The following is a 19,668-nucleotide window of genomic DNA, read 5'->3' on the forward strand; positions in this document are numbered from 1 at the left end:
ACGGGGGGGGGGGGTCCGTACAGTGACGGGGGTGGGTCCGCACAGTGACGGGGGGGTCCGCACAGTGACGGAGGGGTCCGCACAGTGACGGGGGGAGGGGGGTCCGCACAGTGACGGGGGGTCCGCACAGTGACGGGGGTCCGCACAGTGACGGGGGGAGCGGTCCGCAGTGATGGGGGGGAGGGGTCCGCACAGTGACGGGGGGGAGGGGTCCGCACAGAGACGGGGGGCGGTCCGCACAGTGACGGTGGGGAGGGGTCCGCACAGTGACGGGGGGGAGGGATCCGCACAGTGACAGAGGGGGGTCGCACAGTGATGGGGGGGTCCGCACAGTGACGGGGGGGGTCCGCACAGTGACGGGGGGGGGGGGTCCGCACAGTGACGTGGGGGAGGGTCCGCACAGGTGACGGGGGGGTGTCCGCACAGTGATGGGGGGGGGTCCGCACAGTGACGGGGGGAGGGGTCCGCACAGTGATGGAGGGGGGGGTCCGCACAGTGACGGGGGGAGGGGTCCGCACCGTGACGGGGGGAGGGGGGGTCCGCACATTGACGGGGGAGGGGTCCGCACAGTGACGGGGGGAGGGGTCCGCACAGTGACGGGGGGGAGGGGTCCGCACAGTGATTGGGGGGGGGGGGCGCACAGTGACGGGGGGGGTTCCGCACAGTGATGGAGGGGGGGTCCGCACAGTGACGGGGGGAGGGGTCCGCAGTGATGGGGGGGAGGGGTCCGCACAGTGACGGGGGGGAGGGGGTCCGCACAGAGACGGGGGCGGTCCGCACAGTGACGGTGGGGAGGGGTCGCACAGTGACGGGGGGGAGGGATCCGCACAGTGACAGAGGGGGGGTCCGCACAGTGATGGGGGGGTCCGCACAGTGACGGGGGGGGTCCGCACAGTGACGGGGGGGGGGTCCGCACAGTGACGTGGGGGAGGGGTCCGCACAGTGACGGGGGGGTGTCCGCACAGTGATGGGGGGGTCCGCACAGTGACGGGGGAGGGGTCCGCACAGTGATGGAGGGGGGGGTCCGCACAGTGACGGGGGAGGGTCCGCACCGTGACGGGGGAGGGGGGGTCCGCACATTGACGGGGGGAGGGGTCCGCACAGTGACGGGGGGGAGGGGTCCGCACAGTGACGGGGGTCCACACAGTGACGGAGGGGGGGGGGTCCGCACAGTGACGGGGAGGGGTCCGCACAGTGACGGGGGAGGGGGAGGGTCTGCACAGTGACGGGGAGGGGGTCCGCACAGTGACGGGGAGGGGTCCGCACAGTGACGGGGAGGGGTCCGCACAGTGACGGGGGGTCCGCACAGTGACGGGGGGGGTCCGCACAGTGACGGGGGGAGAGGGGTCCGCACAGTGACGGGGGGTGAGGGGGTCCGCACAGTGATGGGGGGAGGGGTCCGCACAGTGACGGGGGGGGGGGTCCGCACAGTGACGGGGGAGGGTCTGCACAGTGACGGGGGGAGGGGTCCGCACAGTGACGGGGGGTGGGGGGGTCCGCACAGTGACGGGGGTGGGGGGGTCCGCACAGTGACGGGGGGGGGTCCGCACAGTGACGGGGGGAGGGGTACGCACTGTGACGGGGGGAGGGGTCCGCACAGTGACGGGGGGGGGTCCGCACAGTGACGGGGGGGGGGGTCCGCACAGTGACGGGGGGAGGGGTCCGCACAGTGATGGAGGGGGGGGTCCGCACAGTGACGGGGGGGTCCGCACAGTGACGGGGGGGTCCGCACAGTGACGGGGGGGAGGGGTCCGCACAGTGACGGGGGGAGGGGTCCGACAGTGACGGGGGGGAGGGGTCCGCACAGTGACGGGGGGAAGAGGGTCCGCACAGTGACGGGGGGTGGGGGGGTCCGCACAGTGACGGGGGTGGGGGGGTCCGCACAGTGACGGGGGTGGGGGGTCCGCACAGTGACGGGGGGAGGGGTCCGCACAGTGATACACAGGTCCTCGTCACTCCCTCGCTGTCACACACACACACAGTGTTACACAGGTCCTCGTCACTCCTCGCTGTTACACACACACACACACACACACACACACACACACACACACACACACACACACACACACACACACACACACACACACACACACACACACACACACACACACACACACAGTGCTACACAGGTCCTCGTCACTCCCTCGCTGTTACACACACACACACACACACACACACACACACACACACAGTGCTACACAGGTCCTCGTCACTCCCTCGCTGTTACACACACACACACAGTATTACACAGGTCCTCATCACTCACTGTGTGTGTGTGGGTGGGAGGGGTCCGCACAGTGACGGGGGGGAGGGGTCCGCACAGTGACGGGGGGGGGGGGGTCCGCACAGTGGACGGGGGGGGGGGGGTCCGCACAGTGACGGGGGGAGGGGTCCGCACAGTGACGGGGGGGAGGGGTCCGCACAGTGACGGGGGGAGGGGGGTCCGCACAGTGACGGGGGTGTCCGCACAGTGACGGGGGGAGGGGGGTCCGCACAGTGACGGGGGGGAGCGGTCCGCACAGTGACGGGGGGGAGGGGGTCCGCACAGTGACGGGGGGAGGGGTCCGCACAGTGACGGGGGGGGGGGTCCGCACAGTGACGGGGGGGAGGGGTCCGCACAGTGATGGAGGGGGGTGGGGGTCCGCGCAGTGACGGGGGGGACCGCACAGTGACGGGGGGGGGGGGGTCCGCACAGTGATGGAGGGGGGGTCCGCACAGTGACGGGGGGAGGGGTCCGCACAGAGACGGGGGGGGGTCCGCACAGTGACGGTGGGGAGGGGTCCGCACAGTGACGGGGGGGAGGGGTCCGCACAGTGACGGGGGGGGGGTCCGCACAGTGATGGGGGGGGGGTCCGCACAGTGACGGGGGGGGTCCGCACAGTGACGGGGGGGGGGGTCCGCACAGTGACGTGGGGAGGGGTCCGCACAGTGACGGGGGGTGTCCGCACAGTGATGGGGGGGGGTCCGCACAGTGACGGGGGGAGGGGTCCGCACAGTGATGGAGGGGGGGGGTCCGCACAGTGACGGGGGAGGGGTCCGCACCGTGACGGGGGGAGGGGGGGTCCGCACATTGACGGGGGAGGGGTCCGCACAGTGACGGGGGGGAGGGGTCCGCACAGTGACGGGGGTCCACACAGTGACGGAGGGGGGGGGGGGGGTCCGCACAGTGACGGGGAGGGGTCCGCACAGTGACGGGGGGGGGAGGGTCTGCACAGTGACGGGGAGGGGGGTCCGCACAGTGACGGGGAGGGGTCCGCACAGTGACGGGGAGGGGTCCGCACAGTGACGGGGGGTGGGGGGGTCCGCACAGTGACGGGGGGAGGGGTCCGCACAGTGACGGGGGGGGGGGGGTCCGCACAGTGACAGGGGGAGGGTCCGCACAGTGACGGGGGAGGGGTCCACACAGTGACGGGGGGTGGGGGGGTCCGCACAGTGACGGGGGTGGGAGGGTCCGCACAGTGACGGGGGGGGGGTCCGCACAGTGACGGGGGGGAGGGGTACGCACTGTGACGGGGGGAGGGGTCCGCACAGTGACGGGGGGGGGTCCGCACAGTGACGGGGGGGGGGGGTCCGCACAGTGTCGGGGGGAGGGGTCCGCACAGTGATGGAGGGGGGGTCCGCACAGTGACGGGGGGGGGTCCGCACAGTGACGGGGGGGCTCCGCACAGTGACGGGGGGGCTCCGCACAGTGACGGGGGGGAGGGGTCCGCACAGTGACGGGGGGGAGGGGTCCGCACAGTGACGGGGGGGAGAGGGTCCGCACAGTGACGGGGGGTGGGGGGTCCGCACAGTGACGGGGGGTGGGGGGGTCCGCACAGTGACGGGGTGGGGGGGTCCGCACAGTGACGGGGGGAGGGGTCCGCACAGTGATACACAGGTCCTCGTCACTCCCTCGCTGTCACACACACACACACACACACACACACACAGTGCTACACAGTCCTCGTCACTCCCTCGCTGTTACACACACACACACACACACACACAGTGCTACACAGGTCCTCGTCACTCCCTCGCTGTTACACACACACACACACAGTATTACACAGGTCTCATCACTCACTGTGTGTGTGTGGGGGGGAGGGGTCCGCACAGTGACGGGGGGGAGGGGTCCGCACAGTGACGGGGGGGGGGGGGGTCCGCACAGTGACGGGGGGGGGTCCGCACAGTGACGGGGGAGGGGTCCGCACAGTGACAGGGGGAGGGGTCCGCACAGTGACGGGGGGAGGGGTCCGCACAGTGACAGGGGGAGGGTCCGCACAGTGATGGAGGGGGGGGTCCGCACAGTGACGGGGGGGGAGGGGTCGCAACAGTGACGGGGAGGGGTCTGCACAGTGACGGGGGGGGAGGGGTCCGCACAGTGACGGGGGGGGAGGGTCCGCCACAGTGATGGGGGGGTCCGCACAGTGACGGGGGGGAGGGGTCCGCACAGTGACGGGGGGGGTCCGCACAGTGACGGGAGGGGGGGTCCGCACAGTGACGGGGAGGGGTCCGCACAGTGACGGGGGGAGGGGTCCGCACAGTGATGGGGGGGAGGGGTCCGCACAGTGATGGAGGGGGGGTCCGCACAGTGATGGGGGGAGGGGTCCGCACAGGGACGGGGGGGTCCGCACAGTGACGGGGGGGGGGGGTGTCCGCAAAGTGACGGGGGGGTCCGCACAGTGACGGGGGGAGGGGGTCGCACAGTGACGGGGGGGTCCGCACAGTGACGGGGAGGTGAGCTGGGTCGCACAGTGACGGGGGGGTCCGCCAGTGACGGGGGGAGGGGTCCACACAGTGACAGGGGGGAGGGGTCCACACAGTGATGGAGGGAGGGGTCCGCACAGTGATGGGGGGGAGGGTCCGCACAGTGATGGAGGGGGGGGTCCGCACAGTGATGGGGGGAGGGGTCCGCACAGTGACGGGGGGGTCCGCACAGTGACGGGGGGGGGGTGTCCGCACAGTGACGGGGGGGTCCGCACAGTGACGGGGGGAGGGGGTCCGCACAGTGACGGGGGGGGGGGTCCGCACAGTGACGGGGGTGGGGGGGTCCGCACAGTGACGGGGGGGGGTCCGCACAGTGACGGGGGGGAGGGGTCCGCACAGTGATGGACGGGGGGGTCCGCACAGTGATGGAGGGGGGGGTCCGCACAGTGACGGGGGGAGGGGTCCGCACAGTGATGGAGGGGGGGGGTCCGCACAGTGACGGGGGGAAGGGTGTCCGCACAGTGACGGGGTGGAGGGGTCCGCACAGTGATGGAGGGGGGGGGGGGCCCGCACAGTGACGGGGGGGGGTCCGTACAGTGACGGGGTGGGGTCCGCACAGTGACGGGTGGGGTCCGCACAGTGACGGAGGGGTCCGCACAGTGACGGGGGGAGGGGGGTCCGCACAGTGACGGGGGGTCCGCACAGTGACGGGGGGGAGCGGTCCGCACAGTGACGGGGGAGGGGTCCCGCACAGTGACGGGGGGAGGGGTCCGCACAGTGACGGGGGGGGGGTCCGCACAGTGACGGGGGGAGGGGTCCGCACAGTGACAGGGGGGAGGGTCCGCACAGTGTATGGAGGGGGTGGGGGTCCGCGCAGTGACGGGGGGGACCGCACAGTGACGGGGGGGGGGGTCCGCACAGTGATGGAGGGGGGGTCCGCACAGTGACGGGGGGAGGGGTCCGCACAGTGATGGAGGGGGGGGCGCACAGTGACGGGGGGGGGGGGGTCCGCACAGTGATGGAGGGGGGGGGTCCGCACAGTGACGGGGGGAGGGGTCCGCAGTGACGGGGGGGAGGGGTCCGCACAGTGACGGGGGGGAGGGGTCCGCACAGAGACGGGGGGGGGGGGTCCGCACAGTGACGGTGGGGAGGGGTCCGCACAGTGACGGGGGGGAGGGGTCCGCACAGTGACGGAGGGGGGTCCGCACAGTGATGGGGGGGGTCCGCACAATGACGGGGGGGGGTCCGCACAGTGACGGGGGGGGGTCCGCACAGTGACGTGGGGGAGGGTTTCCGCACAGTGACGGGGGGGTGTCCGCACAGTGATGGGGGGGGTCCGCACAGTGACGGGGGGAGGGGTCCGCCCAGTGATGGAGGGGGGGGTCCACACAGTGACGGGGGGAGGGGTCAGCACCGTGACGGGGGGAGGGGGGGTCCGCACATTGACGGGGGAGGGGTCCGCACAGTGACGGGGGGGAGGGGTCCGCACAGTGACGGGGGTCCACACAGTGACGGAGGGGGGGGGGCCGCACAGTGACGGGGAGGGGTCCGCACAGTGACGGGGGGGGGGGGGTGAGGGTCTGCACAGTGACGGGGAGGGGGGTCCGCACAGTGACGGGGAGGAGGTCCGCACAGTGACGGGGAGGGGTCCGCACAGTGACGGGGGGGGTCCGCACAGTGACGGGGGGGGTCCGCACAGTGACGGTGGGGAGGGGTCCGCACAGTGATGGGGGGTGGGGGGGTCCGCACAGTGACGGGGGGAGGGGTCCGCACAGTGACGGGGGGGGGGGGTCCGCACAGTGACGGGGGAGGGTCCGCACAATGACGGGGGGGAGGGTCCGCACAGTGACGGGGGGTGGGGGGGTCCGCACAGTGACGGGGGTGGGGGGGTCCGCACAGTGACAGGGGGGGTGGTCCGCACAGTGACGGGGGGGAGGGGTACGCACTGTGACGAGGGGAGGGGTCCGCAGTGACGGGGGGGGTCCGCACAGTGACGGGGGGGGGTCCGCACAGTGACGGGGGAGGGGTCCGCACAGTGATGGAGGGGGGGTCCGCACAGTGACGGGGGGGCTCCGCACAGTGACGGGGGGGAGGGGTCCGCACAGTGACGGGGGGGGGAGAGGGTCCGCACAGTGACGGGGGGTGGGGGGGTCCGCACAGTGACGGGGGGGTCCGCACAGTGACGGGGGGTGGGGGGGGGTCCGCACAGTGACGGGGGGAGGGTCCGCACAGTGACGGGGAGGGGTCCGCACAGTGACGGGGGGGAGGGGTCCGCACAGTGATGGAGGGAGGGGTCCGCACAGTGACGGAGGGTAGGGTCCGCACAGTGACGGAGGGGGGGTCCCGCACAGTGACGGAGGGGGTCCGCACCTCTCTGCTACGTGGAGGTGCCTGCTCTCCAGCGCCAATCTGCTGAGCGTCTTCCACATGGCCTCCGTCTCACTGCAAATCTCCAGCGTCTCCAGGAAAGCGGCCGCTCTGCGGGGAGATTGTCCAGGAACATGGAACCAGAAGCAGAACCTGTACCCACCCAGTAATAACATACCGCAGCCGGACCCTCGCCTGTACTCACCCCGTAATAACACACCGCAGCCGGACCCTCGCCTGTACTCACCCCCGTAATAACATACCGCAGCCGGACCCTCGCCTGTACTCACCCCCGTAATAACTACCGCAGCCGGACCCTCGCCTGTACTCACCCCCGTAATAACATACCGCAGCCGGACCCTCGCCTGTACTCACAGTAATAACATACCGCAGCCGGACCCTCGCCTGTACTCACAGTAATAACATACCGCAGCGGACCCTCGCCTGTACTCACAGTAATAACATACCGCAGCCGGACCCTCGCCTGTACTCACAGTAATAACATACCGCAGCCGGACCCTCGCCTGTACTCACAGTAATAACATACCGCAGCCGGACCCTCGCCTGTACACACAGTAATAACATACCGCAGCCGGACCCTCGCCTGTACTCACAGTAATAACATACCGCAGCCCGACCCTCGCCTGTACTCACCCCCGTAATAACATACCGCAGCCGGACCCTCGCCTGTACTCACAGTAATAACATACCGCAGCCGGACCCTCGCCTGTACACAAAGTAATAACATACCGCAGCCGGACCCTCGCCTGTACTCACAGTAATAACATACCGCAGCCGGACCCTCGTCTGTACACACAGTAATAACATACCGCAGCCGGACCCTCGCCTGTACTCACAGTAATAACATACCGCAGCCCGACCCTCGCCTGTACTCACCCCCGTAATAACATACCGCAGCCGGACCCTCGCCTGTACTCACAGTAATAACATACCGCAGCCGGACCCTCGCCTGTACACAAAGTAATAACATACCGCAGCCGGACCCTCGCCTGTACTCACAGTAATAACATACCGCAGCCGGACCCTCGTCTGTACTCACAGTAATAACACACCGCAGCCGGACCCTCGCCTGTACTCACAGTAATAACATACCGCAGCCGGACCCTCGCCTGTACCCACAGTAATAACATACCGCAGCCGGACCCTCGCCTGTACTCACACTAATAACATACCGCAGCCGGACCCTCGCCTGTACTCACCGTAATAACATACCGCAGCCGGACCCTCGCCTGTACTCACAGTAATAACATACCGCAGCCGGACCCTCGCCTGTACTCACAGTAATAACATACCGCAGCCGGACCCTCGCCTGTACTCACAGTAATAACATACCGCAGCCGGACCCTCGCCTGTACTCACAGTAATAACATACCGCAGCCGGACCCTCGCCTGTACTCACAGTAATAACATACCGCAGCCGGACCCTCGCCTGTACTCACAGTAATAACATACCGCAGCCGGACCCTCGCCTGTACTCACAGTAATAACATACCGCAGCCGGACCCTCGCCTGTACTCACAGTAATAACATACCGCAGCCGGACCCTCGCCTGTACTCACAGTAATAACATACCGCAGCCGGACCCTCGCCTGTACTCACAGTAATAACATACCGCAGCCGGACCCTCGCCTGTACTCACAGTAATAACATACCGCAGCCGGACCCTCGCCTGTACTCACAGTAATAACATACCGCAGCCGGACCCTCGCCTGTACTCACAGTAATAACATACCGCAGCTGGACCCTCGCCTGTACTCACAGTAATAACATACCGCAGCCGGACCCTCGCCTGTACTCACAGTAATAACATACCGCAGCCGGACCCTCGCCTGTACTCACTGTAATAACATACCGCAGCCGGACCCTCGCCTGTACTCACAGTAATAACATACCGCAGCCGGACCCTCGCCTGTACTCACAGTAATAACATACCGCAGCCGGACCCTCGCCTGTACTCACAGTAATAACATACCGCAGCCGGACCCTCGCCTGTACTCACTGTAATAACATACCGCAGCCGGACCCTCGCCTGTACTCACAGTAATAACATACCGCAGCCGGACCCTCGCCTGTACTCACAGTAATAACATACCGCAGCCGGACCCTCGCCTGTACTCACAGTAATATACCACAGCCGGACCCTCGCCTGTACTCACAGTAATAACATACCGCAGCCGGACCCTCGCCTGTACTCACAGTAATAACATACCGCAGCCGGACCCTCGCCTGTACTCACAGTAATATACCACAGCCGGACACTCGCCTGTACTCACAGTAATAACATACCGCAGCCGGACCCTCGCCTGTACTCACAGTAATATACCACAGCCGGACCCTCGTCTGTACTCACAGTAATAACATACCGCAGCCGGACCCTCGCCTGTACTCACAGTAATAACATACCGCAGCCGGACCCTCGCCTGTACTCACAGTCATAACCCTCCCGCAGCCGGACCCTCGCCTGTACTCACTGTAATAACATACCGCAGCCGGACCCTCGCCTGTACTCACAGTAATAACATACCGCAGCCGGACCCTCGCCTGTACTCACAGTAATAACATACCGCAGCCGACCCTCGCCTGTACTCACAGTAATAACATACCGCAGCCGGACCCTCGCCTGTACTCACAGTAATAACATACCGCAGCCGGACCCTCGCCTGTACTCACAGTAATAACATACCGCAGCCGGACCCTCGCCTGTACACACAGTAATAACACACCGCAGCCGGACCCTCGCCTGTACTCACAGTAATATACCACAGCCGGACCCTCGCCTGTACCCACAGTAATAACATACCGCAGCCGGACCCTCGCCTGTACTCACAGTAATAACATACCGCAGCCGGACCCTCGCCTGTACTCACAGTAATAACATACCGCAGCCGGACCCTCGCCTGTACCCACAGTAATAACATACCGCAGCCGGACCCTCACCTGTACTCACAGTAATAACATACCGCAGCCGGACCCTCATCTGTACTCACAGTAATAACATACCGCAGCGACCCTCGCCTGTACCCACAGTAATAACATACCGCAGCCGGACCCTCACCTGTACTCACAGTAATAACATACCGCAGCCGGACCCTCACCTGTACTCACAGTAATAACATACCGCAGCCGGACCCTCGCCTGTACTCACAGTAATAACATACCGCAGCCGGACCCTCGCCTGTACACACAGTAATAACATACCGCAGCCCTACCCTCGTCTGTACACACAGTAATAACATACCGCAGCCGGACCCTCGTCTGTACTCACAGTAATAACATACCGCAGCCGGACCCTCGCCTGTACTCACAGTAATAACATACCGCAGCGGACCCTCGCCTGTACTCACAGTAATAACATACCGCAGCCGGACCCTCGCCTGTACTCACAGTAATATACCACAGCCGGACACTCGCCTGTACTCACAGTAATAACATACCGCAGCCGGACCCTCGCCTGTACTCACAGTAATATACCACAGCCGGACCCTCGTCTGTACTCACAGTAATAACATACCGCAGCCGGACCCTCGGCCTGTACTCACAGTAATAACATACCGCAGCCGGACCCTCGCCTGTACTCACAGTAATAACATACCGCAGCCGGACCCTCGCCTGTACTCACTGTAATACATACCGCAGCCGGACCCTCGCCTGTACTCACAGTAATAACATACCGCAGCCGGACCCTCGCCTGTACTCACAGTAATAACATACCGCAGCCGGACCCTCGCCTGTACTCACAGTAATAACATACCGCAGCCGGACCCTCGCCTGTACTCACAGTAATAACATACCGCAGCCGGACCCTCGCCTGTACTCACAGTAATAACATACCGCAGCCGGACCCTCGCCTGTACACACAGTAATAACACACCGCAGCCGGACCCTCGCCTGTACTCACAGTAATATACCACAGCCGGACCCTCGCCTGTACCCACAGTAATAACATACCGCAGCCGGACCCTCGCCTGTACTCACAGTAATAACATACGCAGCCGGACCCTCGCCTGTACTCACAGTAATAACATACCGCAGCCGGACCCTCGCCTGTACCCACAGTAATAACATACCGCAGCCGGACCCTCGCCTGTACTCACAGTAATAACATACCGCAGCCGGACCCTCGCCTGTACACACAGTAATAACATACCGCAGCCCGACCCTCGTCTGTACACACAGTAATAACATACCGCAGCCGGACCCTCGTCTGTACTCACAGTAATAACATACCGCAGCCGGACCCTCGTCTGTACTCACAGTAATAACATACCGCAGCCGGACCCTCGCCTGTACTCACCCCCGTAATAACATACCGCAGCCGGACCCTCGCCTGTACTCACAGTAATAACATACCGCAGCCGGACCCTCGCCTGTACTCACAGTATTAACATACCGCAGCCGGACCCTCGCCTGTACTCACAGTAATAACATACCGCAGCCGGACCCTCGCCTGTACTCACAGTAATAACATACCGCAGCCGGACCCTCGCCTGTACTCACAGTAATAACATACCGCAGCCGGACCCTCGCCTGTACTCACAGTAATAACATACCACAGCCGGACCCTCGCCTGTACTCACAGTAATAACATACCGCAGCCCGACCCTCGTCTGAACACACAGTAATAACATACCGCAGCCGGACCCTCGCCTGTACTCACAGTAATAACACACCGCAGCCGGACCCTCGCCTGTACTCACAGTAATAACATACCGCAGCCGGACCCTCGCCTGTACTCACAGTAATAACATACCGCAGCCGGACCCTCGTCTGTACTCACAGTAATAACACACCGCAGCCAGACCCTCGCCTGTCCTCACAGTAATATACCACAGCCGGACCCTCGCCTGTACTCACAGTAATAACATACCGCAGCCGGACCCTCGCCTGTACTCACAGTAATAACATACCGCAGCCGGACCCTCGCCTGTACTCACAGTAATAACATACCGCAGCCGGACCCTCGCCTGTACTCACAGTAATAACATACCGCAGCCGGACCCTCGCCTGTACTCACAGTAATAACATACCGCAGCCGGACCCTCGCCTGTACACACAGTAATACAGTAACATACCGCAGCCGGATCCTCGTCTGTACTCACAGTAATAACACACCGCAGCCGGACCCTCGCCTGTACTCACAGTAATAACATACCGCAGCCGGACCCTCGCCTGTACTCACAGTAATAACATACCGCAGCCGGACCCTCGCCTGTACACACAGTAATAACATACCGCAGCCGGACCCTCGCCTGTACTCACAGTAATAACATACCGCAGCCGGACCCTCGTCTGTACACACAGTAATAACATACCGCAGCCGGACCCTCGTCTGTACACACAGTAATAACATACCGCAGCCGGACCCTCGCCTGTACTCACAGTAATAACATACCGCAGCCGGACCCTCGCCTGTACTCACAGTAATAACATACCGCAGCCGGATCCTCGTCTGTACTCACAGTAATAACATACCGCAGCCGGACCCTCGCCTGTACTCACAGTAATAACATACCGCAGCCGGACCCTCGCCTGTACTCACAGTAATAACATACCGCAGCCGGACCCTCGCCTGTACTCACAGTAATAACACACCGCAGCCGGACCCTCGCCTGTACTCACAGTAATAACATACCGCAGCCGGATCCTCGTCTGTACTCACAGTAATAACACACCGCAGCCGGATCCTCGCCTGTACTCACAGTAATAACATACCGCAGCCGGACCCTCGCCTGTACTCACAGTAATAACATACCGCAGCCGGACCCTCGCCTGTACTCACAGTAATAACATACCGCAGCCGGACCCTCGCCTGTACTCACAGTAATAACACACCGCAGCCGGACCCTCGCCTGTACTCACAGTAATAACATACCGCAGCCGGATCCTCGTCTGTACTCACAGTAATAACACACCGCAGCCGGATCCTCGCCTGTACTCACAGTAATAACATACCGCAGCCGGACCCTCGCCTGTACTCACAGTAATAACATACCGCAGCCGGACCCTCGCCTGTACTCACAGTAATAACATACCGCAGCCGGACCCTCGCCTGTACTCACAGTAATAACATACCGCAGCCGGACCCTCGCCTGTACTTACAGTAATAACATACCGCAGCCGGACCCTCGCCTGTACCCACAGTAATAACATACCGCAGCCGGACCCTCGCCTGTACTCACAGTAATAACATACCGCAGCCGGACCCTCGCCTGTACTCACAGTAATAACATACCGCAGCCGGATCCTCGTCTGTACTCACAGTAATAACACACCGCAGCCGGACCCTCGCCTGTACTCACAGTAATAACATACCGCAGCCGGACCCTCGCCTGTACTCACAGTAATAACATACCGCAGCCGGACCCTCGCCTGTACTCACAGTAATAACATACCGCAGCCGGACCCTCGTCTGTACACACAGTAATAACATACCGCAGCCGGACCCTCGTCTGTACACACAGTAATAACATACCGCAGCCGGACCCTCGCCTGTACTCACAGTAATAACATACCGCAGCCGGACCCTCGCCTGTACTCACAGTAATAACATACCGCAGCCGGATCCTCGTCTGTACTCACAGTAATAACATACCGCAGCCGGACCCTCGCCTGTACTCACAGTAATAACATACCGCAGCCGGACCCTCGCCTGTACTCACAGTAATAACATACCGCAGCCGGACCCTCGCCTGTACTCACAGTAATAACACACCGCAGCCGGACCCTCGCCTGTACTCACAGTAATAACATACCGCAGCCGGATCCTCGTCTGTACTCACAGTAATAACACACCGCAGCCGGATCCTCGCCTGTACTCACAGTAATAACATACCGCAGCCGGACCCTCGCCTGTACTCACAGTAATAACATACCGCAGCCGGACCCTCGCCTGTACTCACAGTAATAACATACCGCAGCCGGACCCTCGCCTGTACTCACAGTAATAACATACCGCAGCCGGACCCTCGCCTGTACTTACAGTAATAACATACCGCAGCCGGACCCTCGCCTGTACCCACAGTAATAACATACCGCAGCCGGACCCTCGCCTGTACTCACAGTAATAACATACCGCAGCCGGACCCTCGCCTGTACTCACAGTAATAACATACCGCAGCCGGACCCTCGCCTGTACTCACAGTAATAACATACCGCAGCCGGACCCTCGCCTGTACTCACAGTAATAACATACCGCAGCCGGACCCTCGCCTGTACTCACAGTAATAACATACCGCAGCCGGACACTCGCCTGTACTCACAGTAATAACATACCGCAGCCGGACCCTCGCCTGTACTCACAGTAATAACATACCGCAGCCGGACCCTCGCCTGTACTCACAGTAATAACATACCGCAGCCGGACCCTCGCCTGTACTCACAGTAATAACATACCGCAGCCGGACCCTCGCCTGTACTCACAGTAATAACATACCGCAGCCGGACCCTCGCCTGTACTCACAGTAATAACATACCGCAGCCGGACCCTCGCCTGTACTCACAGTAATAACATACCGCAGCCGGACCCTCGCCTGTACTCACAGTAATAACATACCGCAGCCGGACCCTTGTCTGTACACACAGTAATAACATACCGCAGCCGGACCCTCGCCTGTACTCACAGTAATAACATACCGCAGCCGGACCCTCGCATTTACTCACAGTAATATACCGCAGCCGGACCCTCGCCTGTACTCACAGTAATAACATACCACAGCCGGACCCTCGCCTGTACTCACAGTAATATACCACAGCCGGACCCTCGCCTGTACCCACAGTAATAACATACCACAGCCGGACACTCGCCTGTACTCACAGTAATAACATACCGCAGCCGGACCCTCGCCTGTACTCACAGTAATAACATACCGCAGCCGGACCCTCGCCTGTACTCACAGTAATATACCGCAGCCGGACCCTCGCCTGTACTCACAGTAATAACACACCGCAGCCGGACCCTCGCCTGTACTCACTGTAATAACACACCGCAGCCGGACCCTCGCCTGTACTCACAGTAATAACATACCGCAGCCGGACCCTCGCCTGTACTCACAGTAATAACATACCGCAGCCGGACCCTCGACTGTACACAAAGTAATAACATACCGCAGCCCGACCCTCGCATTTACTCACAGTAATATACCGCAGCCGGACCCTCGCCTGTACTCACAGTAATAACATACCACAGCCGGACCCTCGCCTGTACTCACAGTAATATACCACAGCCGGACCCTCGCCTGTACCCACAGTAATAACATACCACAGCCGGACACTCGCCTGTACTCACAGTAATAACATACCGCAGCCGGACCCTCGCCTGTACTCACAGTAATAACATACCGCAGCCGGACCCTCGCCTGTACTCACAGTAATATACCGCAGCCGGACCCTCGCCTGTACTCACAGTAATAACACACCGCAGCCGGACCCTCGCCTGTACTCACTGTAATAACACACCGCAGCCGGACCCTCGCCTGTACTCACAGTAATAACATACCGCAGCCGGACCCTCGCCTGTACTCACAGTAATAACATACCGCAGCCGGACCCTCGCCTGTACTCACAGTAATAACATACCGCAGCCGGACCCTCGCCTGTACTCACAGTAATAACATACCGCAGCCGGACCCTCGCCTGTACTCACAGTAATAACATACCGCAGCCGGACCCTCGCCTGTACTCACAGTAATAACACACCGCAGCCGGACCCTCGCCTGTACTCACAGTAATAACACACCGCAGCCGGACCCTCGCCTGTACTCACAGTAATAACATACCGCAGCCGGACCCTCGCCTGTACTCACAGTAATAACATACCGCAGCCGGACCCTCGCCTGTACTCACAGTAATAACATACCGCAGCCGGACCCTCGCCTGTACTCACAGTAATAACACACCGCAGCCGTAACCCTCGCCTGTACTCACAGTAATAACATACCGCAGCCGGACCCTCGCCTGTACTCACAGTAATAACATACCGCAGCCGGACCCTCGTCTGTACTCACAGTAATAACATACCGCAGCCGGACCCTCGCCTGTACTCACAGTAATAACATACCGCAGCCGGACCCTCGTCTGTACACACAGTAATAACATACCGCAGCCGGACCCTCGCCTGTACTCACAGTAATAACATACCGCAGCCGGACCCTCGCCTGTACTCACAGTAATAACATACCGCAGCCGGACCCTCGCCTGTACTCACAGTAATAACACACCGCAGCCGGACCCTCGTCTGTACTCACAGTAATAACATACCGCAGCCGGACCCTCGCCTGTACCCACAGTAATAATATACCGCAGCCGGACCCTCACCTGTACTCACAGTAATAACATACCGCAGCCGGACCCTCGCCTGTACTCACAGTAATATACCGCAGCCGGACCCTCGTCTGTACACACAGTAATAACATACCGCAGCCGGACCCTCGCCTGTACACAAAGTAATAACATACCGCAGCCGGACCCTCGCCTGTACTCACAGTAATAACATACCGCAGCCGGACCCTCGCCTGTACTCACAGTAATAACATACCGCAGCCGGACCCTCGCCTGTACTCACAGTAATAACATACCGCAGCCGGACCCTCGCCTGTACTCACAGTAATAACACACCGCAGCCGGACCCTCGCCTGTACTCACAGTAATAACATACCGCAGCCGGACCCTCGTCTGTACTCACAGTAATAACATACCGCAGCCGGACCCTCGCCTGTACCCACAGTAATAATATACCGCAGCCGGACCCTCGCCTGTACTCACAGTAATAACATACCGCAGCCGGACCCTCGCCTGTACTCACTGTAATAACATACCGCAGCCGGACCCTCGTCTGTACACACAGTAATAACATACCGCAGCCGGACCCTCGCCTGTACTCACAGTAATAACACACCGCAGCCGGACCCTCGCCTGTACTCACAGTAATAACACACCGCAGCCGGACCCTCGCCTGTACACACAGTAATAACATACCGCAGCCGGACCCTCGCCTGTACTCACAGTAATAACACACCGCAGCCGGACCCTCGCCTGTACTCACAGTAATAACATACCGCAGCCGGACCCTCGCCTGTACACACAGTAATAACATACCGCAGCCGGACCCTCGCCTGTACTCACAGTAATAACATACCGCAGCCGGACCCTCGTCTGTACACACAGTAATAACATACCGCAGCCGGACCCTCGCCTGTACTCACAGTAATATACCGCAGCCGGACCCTCGCCTGTACTCACAGTAATAACATACCGCAGCCGGACCCTCGCCTGTACTCACAGTAATAACACACCGCAGCCGGACCCTCGCCTGTACTCACAGTAATAACATACCGCAGCCCGACCCTCGCCTGTACTCACAGTAATAACATACCTCAGCCGGACCCTCGCCTGTACTCACAGTAATAACACACCGCAACGGGACCCTCGCCTGTACTCACAGTAATAACATACCGCAGCCGGACCCTCGCCTGTACTCACAGTAATAACATACCGCAGCCGGACTCTCGCCTGTACTCACAGTAATAACATACCGCAGCCGGACCCTCGTCTGTACACACAGTAATAACATACCGCAGCCGGACCCTCGCCTGTACTCACTGTAATAACATACCGCAGCCGGACCCTCGCCTGTACTCACTGTAATAACATACCGCAGCCGGACCCTCGCCTGTACTCACAGTAATAACATACCGCAGCCGGACCCTCGCCTGTACTCACAGTAATAACATACCGCAGCCGGACCCTCGTCTGTACACACAGTAATAACATACCGCAGCCGGACCCTCGCCTGTACACACAGTAATAACACACCGCAGCCGGACCCTCGCCTGTACTCACAGTAATAACATACCGCAGCCGGACCCTCGTCTGTACACACAGTAATAACATACCGCAGCCGGACCCTCGTCTGTACTCACAGTAATAACATACCGCAGCCGGACCCTCGCCTGTACTCACAGTAATAACATACCGCAGCCGGACCCTCGCCTGTACACACAGTAATAACATACCGCAGCCGGACCCTCGTCTGTACACACAGTAATAACATACCGCAGCCGGACCCTCGCCTGTACTCACAGTAATAACATACCGCAGCCGGACCCTCGCCTGTACTCACAGTAATAACATACCGCAGCCGGACCCTCGCCTGTACTCACAGTAATAACATACCGCAGCCGGACCCTCGCCTGTACTCAAAGTAATAACATACCGCAGCCCGACCCTCGCCTGTACTCACAGTAATAACATACCGCAGCCGGACCCTCGCCTGTACTCACAGTAATAACATACCGCAGCCGGACACTCGCCTGTACACACAGTAATAACATACCGCAGCCGGACCCTCGCCTGTACACACAGTAATAACATACCGCAGCCGGACCCTCGCCTGTACTCACAGTAATAACATACCGCAGCCGGACCCTCGCCTGTACACACAGTAATAACATACCGCAGCCGGACCCTCGCCTGTACTCACAGTAATAACATACCGCAGCCGGACCCTCGCCTGTACTCACAGTAATAACATACCGCAGCCGGACCCTCGCCTGTACTCACAGTAATATACCGCAGCCAGACCCTCGCCTGTACCCACAGTAATATACCGCAGCCGGACCCTCGCCTGTACACACAGTAATAACACACCGCAGCCGGACCCTCGCCTGTACTCACAGTAATAACATACCGCAGCCGGACCCTCGTCTGTACACACAGTAATAACATACCGCAGCCGGACCCTCGTCTGTACTCACAGTAATAACATACCGCAGCCGGACCCTCGCCTGTACTCACAGTAATAACATACCACAGCCGGACCCTCGCCTGTACTCACAGTAATAACATACCGCAGCCGGACCCTCGCCTGTACCCACAGTAATAACATACCGCAGCCGGACCCTCGCCTGTACTCACAGTAATAACATACCGCAGCCGGACCCTCGCCTGTACCCACAGTAATAACATACCGCAGCCCGACCCTCGCCTGTACACACAGTAATAACATACCGCAGCCGGACCCTCGCCTGTACACACAGTAATAACATACCGCAGCCGGACCCTCGCCTGTACTCACAGTAATAACACACCGCAGCCGGACCCTCGCCTGTACTCACAGTAATAACATACCGCAGCCGGACCCTCGCCTGTACTCACAGTAATAACATACCGCAGCCGGACCCTCGCCTGTACTCACAGTAATAACATACCGCAGCCGGACCCTCGCCTGTACTCACCCCCGTAATAACATACCGCAGCCGGACCCTCGCCTGTACTCACAGTAATAACATACCGCAGCCGGACCCTCGCCTCTACTCACAGTAATAACATACCGCAGCCGGACCCTCGCCTGTACACAAAGTAATAACATACCGCAGCCCGACCCTCGCCTTTACTCACAGTAATATACCGCAGCCAGACCCTCGCCTGTACCCACAGTAATATACCGCAGCCGGACACTCGCCTGTACTCACAGTAATAACATACCGCAGCCGGACACTCGCCTGTACACAAAGTAATAACATACCGCAGCCCGACCCTCGCCTGTACTCACAGTAATATACCGCAGCCGGACCCTCGCCTGTACTCACAGTAATA

At 61.2% G+C, this 19,668-nt stretch overlaps 1 protein-coding gene across 1 annotated transcript in view; it reads right to left on the reverse strand.

Moving 5' to 3' along the window:
• Nucleotides 1-7,059: 7,059 nt before the first annotated feature.
• LOC142475665 (intraflagellar transport protein 172 homolog) overlaps nucleotides 7,060-19,668 on the reverse strand; it is a gene marked incomplete at its 3' end in the record, with an annotated part of 87,804 nt that continues 75,195 nt past the window's right edge. The window contains exon 3 of the mRNA XM_075581437.1: nucleotides 7,060-7,167. Within this exon, the coding sequence (XP_075437552.1) occupies nucleotides 7,060-7,167 (108 nt within the window). The remainder of the gene's footprint in view (nucleotides 7,168-19,668) is intronic.

The sequence above is a fragment of the Ascaphus truei genome, unplaced genomic scaffold (genome assembly GCF_040206685.1).
Source record: "Ascaphus truei isolate aAscTru1 unplaced genomic scaffold, aAscTru1.hap1 HAP1_SCAFFOLD_1316, whole genome shotgun sequence".
Lineage (NCBI taxonomy): Eukaryota > Metazoa > Chordata > Amphibia > Anura > Ascaphidae > Ascaphus > Ascaphus truei.